This window comes from Fibroporia radiculosa, assembly GCF_000313525.1.
Source record: "Fibroporia radiculosa TFFH 294 genomic supercontigs, scaffold1727, whole genome shotgun sequence".
Taxonomy (NCBI): domain Eukaryota; kingdom Fungi; phylum Basidiomycota; class Agaricomycetes; order Polyporales; family Fibroporiaceae; genus Fibroporia; species Fibroporia radiculosa.
Genome location: NW_012133317.1, coordinates 131,659 through 144,385, shown reverse-complemented (window position 1 = coordinate 144,385; position 12,727 = coordinate 131,659). Strand labels below are relative to the sequence as shown.

Below are 12,727 nucleotides of genomic sequence, written 5' to 3'. Positions count from 1 at the left end.
ATTGCTCAGACGCGTCCGACTCTCACCTGCCTCTTACCTTCACATTCATATACAACCATGGTCAAACGCAAGGGTCAAGATTTTAGTGACGACGAGGAAGAAACAGAGTTCTCTCCGTCTGATTCGAAGTCTAAGCACCCCGTGAAGCAGGCAAAAGCGACCAAAAGTCAACAGGTCGGCCTGGCCCTTGGTAGAAGGTGGCCGTCACTTATTAGTGCACTTTCAGTCTAAACAGCCTAAGAAAAAAGAGAATTTCGTTCCTGTTGACGGCGAGGAGGGATCGCTACCACAGCCGAAGAAAAGGCGAACGAGTATCTCTAAGGCACGCGACCCGGTATCTCCGTTTCGAGACGCGACTAACCTGTCAACAACTAGCCTCAAGCTAAAGAAACCCTTGCTGAAAGTGAGGAGGAAGCGGATGGAATTACCTTGAACGTCAAAAACAATGACGAAGGTGATAAGTACCTCGATCTCGGCAAGAAACGCCGTGCCACTGTTCGTGCATTCAAAGGAATGTGTACAACATACCTCGCGTTCTGAAGGGGAAACTGACCATTCCTCACAGGATCCGTATTCCTGGACATTCGAGAGTATTATGGTCCTGAAGGGGATGAAAAGCCTGGCAAGAAAGGGGTTACGCTTTCTCAGGAGCAGGTCAGTCACTCGCCATCTCCACTGGGCTGTCTTTACTATATCTCGTACACAGTGGAATAAACTGAAACAGAGCTCGGAAGTAATTGACATACTGTTCAAGAAGGCCAAGAAATGACGGAGTGTATAATAGTTGCAATAATTGGATAAGTGTTCGCGTCTCTACTATGTTCTGTGTTGTTATTGGCATCTTGTATTATAGGGCGAAGAATATACATGTAATTCCTTTCCATGTCCTGGTGTAGATGCTCCTAAGCTAGTCCTGCAGCAGCTTTATGTGCCCCCTGTAATCCTCCCACGGCGTAGAGTCCCCAGACCCAAGCCTTAGTCTTGACCGTGTAGGCTCTGAAGTCCATCCATATCTCTGCCAGAGTCAGAGATCTATACGTCCTCTCGTATCGCCTGCGCGCGATCAGTCCATGCGTGATATCGACACATGCACAGACAGACATACCACCATTCCCTGAAGTAGTCGTATAAGAGACCCAGAGACATGATTCCATTCTCGCGCATTTGGGATATGAGTTGTCTCCTTGTGTCCTCCCATGCGGCTCGAGTGCAGTATTTGGCTGTTACTAGAAATACCCGAACCTACATTGTACATGCTTGAGCCATGCACGGAATGAAGTCTAGCACTGCGCTTACATTAGAATGTGTTGTTGCAAGCGCGCGATCAAGACTCCTGCGATCAATTCAGATAAATGTCTATTGAGCCGACTCATTCGGCCTACCTTGTTAGATCGTTCAGTTTTAATACCATCAACACTCTTCTTGGTACTCTCCTCAATACGTCAAAAACCGAAAGCAATAGACCTTCTTGTTCTACGACTGCCTTGCGAATAGCCTCCATCTCCGCTGCAGTCTGGGCGGAGATATCAGTCATACTTGTCCCTCGTTTAAAACCCGCCTTGTCTGCAGACCCTCCAAACTCGTCTGTCGCCGGATCCTTGAGCACTGCCCTACCGGTGAGCGCAGCCTCAAATACCGGATACTATACGATATGTTTAGTAGTCCCAGTCTAAGCACATATTCTGTCGAGAATGACTCACAAGGGCATCGTCGATATTACCCACGAGCCGCGCATACTTCTTGCGGTCAGCTATGGTCTCCGGCGTGGCAGGAGCAATCAAGGCGAGCCAAAACTTGCTATAGTTGATTCGTAACTCCTGATCCAGATCGAAATACAAGCCATGATCAAGTAGAACAATTTCAAAATTGTAAGGCGACTTTGACTGTAGAGGTGCAGATCGTATCAAGAGATTTCCTGGATGAATCGTTAGGTATATGTGACCAATGCTTGGAAGAGGGTACCTGGATGTGGGTCCTATATATCATCAGGCTTTCAATGACCCAGGAGTATCACGCAGCACACTCACTGCGTGAAACCATCCATTTAGATGAACCATTTGACCAAAAATTCGCGCTAACTCCAAGGCTACCTTATTCCTGTCTATGTCATGCTGTGCCAAGTATTCCAAGTCATCAACCCGGCCGCCTTGGATATACTCCATTACGAGTAGTCTCTTTCCAGAACGTAGAACTCTAGCTACAGACCACTCCTTGAGATTGTGCATGGCCTAGGATCAGTATATATGGTTACTCACGAATATATAAAGAGGTTCTGATGTTACTGAAATCGGCCGTGGCTTGCAATCCGTTCCTAGCCTCATGCGTGAAATCCATTTCTTTGGGTAGGTTTTCTCGCATCTCCTCTCCCAACCAAGTAAATTCGAAGTCGGGGAACCAGTGCTTGATCCACCCTACATGACGTCGTCAGCATAATCCACTCAACACAGCAGTCATTTAATCTAACCAAGCGACACCTCAACCATTTCCATGTCAATCTCACAGAATTCGTCTAAATGTGGATGTTGAATCTAGGCGATCCAGAGTATGAACACTAGCTATCAGAAACCAGTAGCACGAGGAGACACCTTCACTGCAACCTCTTCGCCGGTCTCTTTCCACCTTGCGACATGCACTTGTGCAAGACTTGCTACACCGATTGGGTTTGGATCAAAGTCATCGAAATATTCAGATAGTGGCCGGTGCATATCTGTCAAGAATAGCTTCTCTACGTCTTCGTACGGTGTAGGTTCGCATTTGTCCTGAAGAGGGCGCATAGTACTCGTCCACTCAATCGGGAGCACTACTCTATCGGACCGCTTTAGAGGCGATGTATCGAGCGCAGGAAGTCGCACTCACAGTGATGCTATATGCTGACCTAACTTGATGAAAATGCCTACGATGGAAATTTAGTAAAAGAGACTGATACATTCGGGCATGTACATACCTCCATTTGCCAGGAGCGCTCTCAATACCCGTTCAGCGCTGCGTTCATGACACTGCGAGTATGCATCCTGCAGTGCTTCGTCTGATTCGTAGCTTTTTGCAAACGTTAACTTGTAGTCTATGGCTCCAAGAATTGCAGCCTCTACATGTGTGTGACAATCAGTTCATGATCAGTTCCGAATAAGAAGCTCTACAGGAACGTACTGGCAACTCGCGAACATCGCACGGTCGCTAAGGTTGTGTGGCGAAACGGTTGACTATACTGGTACGCAATAGTACCAGATCCTGAGAGAGCGAGGATGACGGCAGTCCAAACGAGCCATGTCCGCGGTCCTCTGGGACGAAAAGTCTGATTCGATGGTATTGACGGCGAACTCGAATTTGAACGGCGGTGCGGGGCGTGTCTTGTGACACATAATCTGAGGGTGTTCTTACCCCGAAGATGCGTCGCTGTTAGATGTGTGTAGCCGCGGCCCAGGCTGAACATCGATGGCGAAGGCGGAGAAGAAAGACCAGCTAAACGGGGGACATGAGGATGGCGTCCACACTTGATAGGTTGACGACTCGAGAAGGATGAGCTATGTGCTATGTGCTATGTGCGCGTTGAGTCCCGCCCAGATTGAGAGCTTTCTTAGAACTAGAGCTTACGTAAAGGCAATTTATATTATTCATTTCACTTAATCATTGGCCCAATCAAGTTGCTTGTCTCAGCCCTTGAGCAACTTGTCCGCTCAGGTTGGGTCAAAGACCAGCCAAAGTGGCTAGCTAACTGCTAAGTCATATATATATTCGTTCCTCTCTCTCTTCCACACAATCGGTCCTTATATCGGACTAGTATGTCCTAATAGTTCGCAGTGGTGTACTAACGGCTCGTAGTCCCGGGATGATTCAGCGTCCCCGTATATTAGACCTTAACAAACCCGTAGCTCGAACACGGCCAGTTTCACAATAATCTAGATCTCAAAATTCTTTTCATCCCAAAATCTTGCGCAGAGTCCTCGGACCGAGTCACACCTCGCCCGCATACTTGGCCTCAGCGGTCCCAGTGCATCGTCACGGAATTCGCTCATGCTATCCATGAGGCGAGTGATTTTGTCCGATACTCTCTTATTGAAGGAATCGAGAACTCTCAAGTCGCGCGTAAAGAGAATGTTCTTGTACAGCTCTATTCCGGATTGTTCGGACACCAGTGCATTGTACTAACTATACGCCTCCGTACCGAGCCCAATCTAGACGGTGTCCTCATTCGCCCGCATTTACTTAGCGATCAGTCATTCGGGGTCCACCAAATCGGCCAAGTTGTCACATTCAGTGACGACTGCGAGATATTAACTGCGGGCAGAGGACAGCTCGGTTATCTCGCTGCAAACGGACAGCCCACACACGCCGGCCCGTCCCTGAACGCTCTCGCCTACTCTCCTAGAGATCGTGCACGGGCGGACGCATCGCTACGACCTCTTCTCGCGCAACTGCCCCTGGCTGACGGGTCGCCTGTTCTCCCACACCCGCAAGTACGCCCACTACTGGCTCGCTGGCACGGCTGCCCCCAACGTACTGCGACAATACACCGTGGGACAATGCGATGTCGTGCGTGCGCCAGTGCGCTCATCATTGAGGACCCAGCAACCCGTGCAGTGGGGGACTACTGCGCTAGAGCTGTGAGGGAGGATGCAAACATTTTTCACCGCTCTTGCTCCGGACCACATCTTACTCAGGACGAAGAGGTTCGATTGGTGATAAGTGCGTGAACCCCTACTGCCGCTGGCATTGACGTGAACTAGTACAATTTATGTGGCCAGCGAGTATTATAACTGTGACGTCGTTGAAAGTGACTGGGCGGGTCTTAACCAAATGGTTCCATGTATGGCGCACTAAACATGGAGTAGATTGGCAAAAGCTTACATTCCGGGAATAAAAATCAATGATACAAGAGTGCGATGAATGCAATATTGACAGCAAAGCGCAGCAGGAAGACAGAAGAAGGCGTGAATCCAACTCATCGGGCGCTCGAACTACTTCTATTGTTGAGTCCGAGGGATATTCGGTGGGATGACATTGCGTCTTCGCTCTTGTGCATGGCTTCTGCGTATCTAGATGACCAGTATCAGTCAAAAAATTTCTTGGTGCGTAGCATGGAGAGCATACAATAATTTGTATCGCACAAGCTCCGACTCTAAGTCTTCGTGCTTGAGGCGAGCCCTCACAAGCTCATTCTGGCCGCACCAGTCATAAGGTCAACCAATAGTCATTATGAATCCATGACCACGTACCAAGAGTTCACAATGTTCGGCATTAAGCTGCGCAAGACTGGACTCTAATGTTTTTCTAACCAGATCGTCAATAACCACAGTCGATGAATGAAGAAAAGGGCAGCTACATACACTTGGATTGACAGATTGCGATTACTGTTCCGAAGGGAATCCATTTCGATTACATTTGCATCTCGAACGCGGATCATCTCATCGTATTCCTGCGCATAAGTGTCGAGCATAAAAGATGTAATCTTCAGTGCGAAACCGTCCTTGATGAATTGGTCCACATTATATTTGGCATTGTCCTGTGCATTGTCGCCCGTAGACGCGGACGACTCCAGCTTGAAAAATGAGGAGTGCTTGGATGGAAGCCTAACGAGAAAAAGCTACGAATAGTGCGTACCTTGTATACATCAAAGACAGCGCCATTCAAGAACGCAATAAGCTGATCAAACTTGAGTTCGAGCAAGCGCGTCTCATTCTTGAGGAGGATGACAAGACTGAATGAGAACATAGCTTCTATACCACTTGCCAGACAATTGTCGTATATTCGGAAAACCACATCCATAGGAAAACTAGGGGCAGAATGAAACAGCTCAATTTCCCGGAAAATATGCAGAACTCACCGGTAACTGAACATTGTCAAGAACCATTGTGAGCAGTACATGCTGGACTTCGCACCTTGGCGCAAAAAGTGCACGTGTAGAACCGGTGCGAGCTCTTCTATCAGACGTTCAAACTATGGCTGAATAAGTTGGAAGGACTAGCTCTGGCCTGTGGATGGATAATACCTGGAACTGAAAAATGATATGAGAAGAAAAATATATCTAGGACAGGAAGACTTACAAGCCGCAGTTGTAGTTTGGGCATATCAGGCAAGAAATGGCCCCTTAGATCATACGAATACATCAGCCTGACCAGCAAGCAAAACGCCTCCTCATCGGGCATCTGCACACTCTGGGGTAAATAATGTTTTCCAGTATCAGAAGTAGGGCTTACGTGCAACAACAAAACAGCTGCTACGAATGGCAATCCCTGGCAATAGCCGACTTGGGTGTCGTACCTTGTCTTCCTTTTAGTGTATAGTTGCTAGAAGCACAATGCAAAAACCCACAGAGAGTATGCTTTGAGCACGTTGAACAGATTTTCTTGACCAATTCCTCGTCCATCGGTAAAGAATGCATGATGTGGGAAGGTCCTACAACCCATTTAACATCCTCCTTCAAAACCTAGCACTGAAGGAGTACCTTCCAAGATCCCTCGTAATGGCCTTCTCATGCGGACTTGGCTCTTTGATAAGTTTCAAATATGTACTCTCTAACTCCGGATCTTTCGAGGCGGTCCTAGCAGAGCAGTCAGTCTGACAGCTTGGCGCCGTGCAACGCCTCGAAGGCGTACTACATTAACTGCCATATCATCCCGCGTATTGTCTTCGGAATGCCGCGACCAATAGCGGACGCCAGCTCCTCGGGGTATTCGGCAGCAAACTTCTGGTAATCTATCGACTTCGGTTGGTTCGAACGGTGTAGGACAAGTGCATATAGGAATGCTCCGCACCAGAAATGACGCTTCCCCAGAAGTCTGCAGACAAAGCGAATCGTCAAAGTCTGCCTACTTTGCTAGCACACCTCAAACTCACTCCAGTCTACAGTGCTCTCCTCGTTATCTTCCGACTGCCTCTGGAGATCGTCGTGCTTGCGGGAGAATTCTTCATGTATCCGCTGCTGACTTTGTCTGCTACTCCGCTTCAAGTTCTGATCTTCCTCTCCCTCTGCGTTCTCCCGCTCTATATGGGACAGCATGAATGGAACATTCGAACCTGACAGAATAGTTGATGTAGAAGCCGATTTCTTGTGCCCTGATGGTGGCTCGATCACCAGTGCATTCGCATCGTCAAGTGCAGAGGAAAGATTGATCGTCTGCCTGCGGTCACCCATCTGATGTACCGAGTCTATTGAAGTTAGGGATATCGTAGAGTCTAAGCTCTGTCGTGCGCTGCTGAGGGTGACAGTTGAGAAGTGGGCGTCGTCGTCGATGGCATCAGATGCTGCAATGGATGCGGGCGTAGGAAAGCGGGCCTCGGGATCGGTGGGAGAGAGCAGGGCGTCGAGTGTAGGTGACGAGACAGTACCCAATGGCTTCGGGGTGAGCGGGTTATCCTCCTGGTCATGGTCGATGTGAAGGCTTTCGGACATGACAACTGCTCGAGCAGGCCGGGCTATAGAGCAAGACGTTTGGAAATAACAGGATCACGGATTATGGGCTGAATACAGAAGTAAATGTAACAGGATTTGGACGCTGCACCGCCTCCAGACTAGGGAACGAGGAATCGTTGATCGATCGGGGCAGCTATGCAGCTATTACTTAATATTACAGCTTGATGCACGGTAGCAACCTCTAAGTACTACCAGTGTTACTGGTGTATAGATGAGATCATTCATCCCGGCGCTCTCAGGCTAACCCAACACGTAGGATTCCTGGTCTACCAGAGCGGAGAAACTCCGCCATAATAGCAGAATCGACTGCGCACGTCTCCCAGGTCTGGGCGGGGACGCCGTCTCGGGTTCACTATGCTACCTTGCAGTTGGCTAGTAGGCCAGTGCGGCGTAGATCCACAAGCGAGTTGGGCTTAGAACATGTTCTTACTGTTTTCGTTGGTTTCTGGTGAAAAAGAGATTCTGAGTGCGAAACGAAGAGCGTGTTCTGACGACCGGGTAGGCTCGTACCCAGTCGTTGTAAATTTGGAGCTCCGTTGCGAAAACAGCCAACGTCTGGGCTAACTTGGCAGGCCCAATGAAAAATGACACGAATTAAAATCAGAAAATGAGATAAACCAAATTTACATAAATTACATAATTCAGCTTGCTTCAAACATTTTCAACGCAACCCATCGAGTGATTGTCTCGATTTAAAAATGTAATTTTCCACTAGGTGGTCGTGCGACCGTGAGAAAAACGACTTGAAGAAATCGAAGCGAGTGGTCTGCCCAGGGATGTCGATCAACGCCCTGGGTAACATAATTTACCTATTCTTGCTATTTACTGGACCACGCCTACAAGAGACACCGAAGACCATGCGTGCAGCAAACCTAACATCCTGGTCACTTCAACCTAAGCCAGAAAGCCCACCTTAGAGCTGTTAACTGTGATCAGAAGTGGCCTCCGAATGAATTTAACTAAGGCTGCAGCCTCCGGTTGGATATGCACCATCCAGCCGGAGGGCCCATTTTCCCGACCCCGTATAATAGAGCTCCCTCAGTCCAATCATGTGAGGATGGATTGCTCTGAAACACGGGTTCTAAGTGTGTGAATTAAGCATCTTTTCTGTATGTAGATCGGCGGGCCCGACTTTTGGTGATGACGGGAGCGAGGGATCGTTGATCGATCGAGGTGTGCAACTGTTACCTGGCATATTACACCTTGATGCATAGTATCAACCTCTAAGTACTGCCAGTGTTCTTGATTCGTAGACGAGGTCATCAAGTTCATTCAGGCTAACCCAACTCTCCACCTCGTAGCATTCCTGGACTACTAGAACAGAGAAACCTCGCCGTGATAGCAGAATTGACGGTACCGCAAACCATGACTTACACTGCAGGTCTGGGCGAGGGCACACACCATCTCGGGCTCACTGTGCCAGTGTGCAGCACAGGCCTGGCCAATACGACGAGCAATCGACGAGCCACTGTGCTCGTCTAGGCTGACCGCTGATTAGGAGATATCCGTCTTGGTCTCTAGCCCAGTGTTCCTGGATCCATGTTTGCCATGTGCATGCCTTGAAGCTCGATCGCGCCCCTTCCTTACATACAGGCGTGCTGACTACTTATCGCGCTGCGTGCGCAACTCCTCTCACGCTTATATTCGCTAGCACTTAAATAGCATGTGCCGACATTGAACTACGGCTGTTCCTCCTCCGAAGCCTCTCCCCTCCCTATCTCCTCATCTTCCTCCTTCACCCCCTCGCCCACCCCATATTCAACATGGGCGCATCTGGATCTAAGCCCGTAGTCGCCGCTGCTGTCGGCGCACACGACGAGAAGCAGGCTACTCTCGAGCGAGTCGCAGCTTCCTTATCATCTCTACACTTGCGCCCCGTCGCCTCTGCAGACGGCTCTCTGTCTTTGGCCAACGTAGAATTCTGGGAGGACACCATCACCGCTGACCCCAAGCTCCAGCTCACCCGCACGATCCTCCCCCAGAACGACCTCCGATCCACCTTCATCTCCCGCCCTGCTAAGATCGCGGACGCCCATGTCTTCAATACTCAGCTCGACTTCGAAACTGGACCAATCACCAACCAGAAGTCGTCTGGCCGCTGCTGGCTTTTCGCCGCGACTAACGTCCTGCGATACAACGTCATGAAGAAGCTCAACCTCGAGGACTTCCAGCTCTCCCAGGTACTGTGTCCCGTTCTGGTCGCCGACAATGCATCTGACACTGCTGCAGTCGTACCTGTTCTTCTGGGACAAGCTGAACAAGTGCAATTACTACCTCGAGCTCTCCATTCAGCATGCAGATCTCCCGATTGACGACCGCATCGTGTTCCACACCGCACAAGATCTCATCAGCGACGGAGGTCAGTGGGACATGATAGTCAACCTCCTTGAGGTACGTAGCCTCACCCTCTTCCGTGTAGTAAATCTAACATCGTTCATAGGGATACGGTGTCGTCCCGCAAGCGGCATACCCCGAGTCTCTCCACTCCTCGCTCTCCAGTCCGCTCAACGGGATCTTGAAGCGCAAGCTCCGTGAGCACGCGCTCGTCCTGCGCTCGCTTGCGGCATCCTTGCGCGCGGCCGCTCAGTCAGAGCCCCTGTCTGAGGAATCAATTCTGCGCTCGCTCCGGGCTAAGAAGGAGGACCTCTTGAAGGACGTGTACACGATTATGACCGCGACGCTTGGCGTGCCCCCAAAGCCGACAGAGCAGTTCTCGTGGGACTACTACGACAAGGACGGCAAGGTGGGCCACTGGGAGGGCACCCCACTCGAATTTTGCAAGACGTTCGCAACCAACAAGTTTTTGGTGCGCACGCTAATGATCTTGGCACCCAATTACCGTCTGATCGTTATTATGCCCAGCCAACCGACTCGTTCTCGCTTATTCACGACCCGCGCAATGAATTTGGAAAGCTCTATTCGGTCGACAAGCTCGGCAATGTGTGGGGCGGACGCGACGTGCTCTGTAAGTTTCCTGCATCTCCTCTGCTCAAGGCTCAATGTAGCGCGAAGCTGATGCTATGTCCCCTCTCAGACGTGAATACGGAGATCGACAACCTCAAGGACGCGGTTGTGAAGATGATCAAGGCCGGCCAACCCGTCTTTTTCGGATGCGACGTAGGCCAGTTTTCTGATCGCGAGGCTGGCGTCATGGATACCAAGCTCTTTGAGTACGAGGTACGCATCTGACCTGCCTGTCACACGGCACTCATCTTGATCCTGCGCCGATGCAGAACGCCTTCAGCATCAAATTCGGGCTCACCAAAGCTGACCGCCTCCGCACGTCTGAGTCTGCGATGACACACGCGATGGTTATTTCGGCCGTGCACCTCGACGCGGCGGGCAAGCCCGTGCGCTACAAGGTCGAGAACTCATGGGGCGATGCCCCAGGCAACAAGGGCTACTACCTCATGACCGATGAGTGGTTCGAGCAGTGCGTATTTACAACGATTGATGATTCTGTCAGTGCTCATCCGGATTTGTTTGTAGGTTCGTATATCAAGTTGTTGTGCCCAAGGCACTTGCGCCCAAGAACCTCGTCCAGGTGTTTGAGAAGGGGGAGAAGACGATGTTACCCTTGTGGGACCCCATGGTACATGTTCGTTGGCTCGTAATTTGTCATTGTGCTTACGTTCTCGATGCAGGGTGCCCTAGCGTAAACATTCTTGGTCGTTGTAATACAAGAGCATCTACCGTCTGTACTATACCTACCTTTTATGGTGATTTCGATATCTTCATAGTGAGATTGCGTGCGTCATGTGTGAGTTTCGAAGATGTCCCCCTCTAGATATGCTGTGCAGTACTTGCAAGTATATATATCCTGCCCTCGTGTGTCACTCATCTCATTTTTTGGCTCTACGGATAACATCTGATGTAACAACGAATATAGTGATTATCTGTAAACATGATGGACACCGTAGCGACGGCACTACAGGTTTCTTTATCCCGCTCTCCAATAAACGCCTACTTATTCTCGATGTCTTGTGTCAAGATGTACCGATAGCGAACTTTGTTCTGCTTCACACCCTCAAGGGCCTTCTTGACATCGCACATCGGCATCTCTTCGATCCATGGCTTGATCTTTTTCGACCTGGCTAAATCGAGCATCTCGAGACATTCCTTCTTGCTTCCTATTGCGCTGCCCCCAAGGAAGCATCCACTCGGCACAAAGCTGAAGGCATGAGTCTCTGGCAAAACATTATTTGCATCCGGAAGTCCGACAGTCACGAATTTGCCGTGCACAAACAGCATGGATAGATAAGTGTCCAGGGACATATTCTGGTCGAACACGTCTCGCGTCGAAATGATGAGATCTAAGGCACGGGAGAGTGGTTTGTGGAAGTCCTGTGGATCAATCGATCGTTATCAGAACTCCGGAGCATCTCGTCAGTCTATGAACGATTCGTTGTACTTGCCTTGTCGCCAGTGTTCACGATATGGTCAGCACCCATCTTCTTGATATCGTCCATCTTGCTACTGTCGTGCGTGAATGCATACACTTCCGCCCCCATGGCCTTCGCCCAGAGAACTGCGTAGTGCCCGAGGCCCCCAATGCCAACCACGCCGACCTTCTTCCCTGGACCAGCGCCATGGGTCTTCAGCGGGGAGTACACGGTCAAACCCGCACACATCATAGACGCTGCGTGTCGAGACTCAATTTCGTGGGGAATAGGGAAGACAAACTGTTGGTGTGCGCGTATAGCAGTAGAGTACCCCCCCTGGCTGATGACGCCATCGGGATACTCGCCGTTCTGGGTGTATGAGAAGGTGAGCATGCGTTCCGTTGGGATTATAATGTCGCCTTCAGGAAACTCACATATGTTGGGATGCCCTTCGGGCAATAGTTCTCATAATCCGACTCGCACGATTTGCAATGCATGCAGCTCCCGATCTGCGCTCCGACCCCGACACGATCTCCTGCCTTGATGTCCTTGACATTGTCTCCAACGCGGACAACCTTCCCGACAATCTCGTGGCCGACGACAAGGGGTAGCTTGCTTTTTCCCCAACCCTGGGTGAGGGTATGGACGTCGGATCCGCAGACACCGCAGTGCGTGATGGCGATCTCGACATCGTCCGGCTGGAAAGTCTTGGGCTGGTAGGAGAGGACTTGTAGGTCGGACCATTTTCTCGGATCTGTATGAGGACATGAAGTCGATCTATGATGTTGGGAACATGCATATAGTCGCCAAAATAGTATGAACACTTGCCAGTGAGAGCGTAGCCTTTGAATTGGATGGTGTTCGACATGTTGGGAGGATGGAAAGAGAGGGCAGCTGAAATAACCCAGGAAGTTCTGACTTAAAAGCTGCAAGA

At 50.1% G+C, this 12,727-nt stretch overlaps 4 protein-coding genes across 4 annotated transcripts; 2 read left to right on the top strand and 2 right to left on the bottom strand.

The window, feature by feature from the left end:
• Positions 1-57: 57 nt before the first annotated feature.
• FIBRA_03205 (uncharacterized protein) lies at positions 58-769 on the top strand (the record flags this gene model as incomplete). Its single annotated transcript, XM_012325050.1, has 5 exons — positions 58-174; positions 227-334; positions 376-499; positions 566-654; positions 707-769. The coding sequence occupies 5 exons, from the start codon at positions 58-60 to the stop codon at positions 767-769; spliced, it is 501 nt and encodes a 166-aa protein (XP_012180440.1).
• A 133-nt stretch (positions 770-902) lies between these two features.
• On the bottom strand, positions 903-7,390 carry FIBRA_03204 (uncharacterized protein; the record flags this gene model as incomplete). The annotated part of the gene is made up of 26 exons (XM_012325049.1): positions 903-1,053; positions 1,106-1,242; positions 1,297-1,333; positions 1,383-1,642; positions 1,701-1,883; positions 1,943-1,975; positions 2,028-2,197; positions 2,256-2,411; positions 2,465-2,528; positions 2,586-2,805; positions 2,857-2,893; positions 2,945-3,085; positions 4,960-5,033; positions 5,089-5,156; positions 5,214-5,268; positions 5,325-5,536; positions 5,599-5,770; positions 5,822-5,934; positions 5,987-5,992; positions 6,042-6,143; positions 6,195-6,258; positions 6,310-6,393; positions 6,443-6,538; positions 6,597-6,693; positions 6,753-6,776; positions 6,835-7,390. 26 exons carry the CDS (start codon positions 7,388-7,390, stop codon positions 903-905), a joined length of 3,312 nt encoding a protein of 1,103 aa, XP_012180439.1.
• Positions 7,391-9,174: 1,784 nt separating this feature from the next.
• On the top strand, positions 9,175-11,070 carry FIBRA_03203 (uncharacterized protein; the record flags this gene model as incomplete). Its single annotated transcript, XM_012325048.1, has 8 exons — positions 9,175-9,591; positions 9,641-9,802; positions 9,852-10,217; positions 10,274-10,376; positions 10,446-10,588; positions 10,645-10,844; positions 10,901-11,003; positions 11,056-11,070. The coding sequence occupies 8 exons, from the start codon at positions 9,175-9,177 to the stop codon at positions 11,068-11,070; spliced, it is 1,509 nt and encodes a 502-aa protein (XP_012180438.1).
• A 304-nt stretch (positions 11,071-11,374) lies between these two features.
• Positions 11,375-12,661, bottom strand: FIBRA_03202 (uncharacterized protein; the record flags this gene model as incomplete). The annotated part of the gene is made up of 4 exons (XM_012325047.1): positions 11,375-11,755; positions 11,845-12,162; positions 12,228-12,547; positions 12,616-12,661. The coding sequence occupies 4 exons, from the start codon at positions 12,659-12,661 to the stop codon at positions 11,375-11,377; spliced, it is 1,065 nt and encodes a 354-aa protein (XP_012180437.1).
• Between the last annotated feature and the right edge of the window lie 66 nt (positions 12,662-12,727).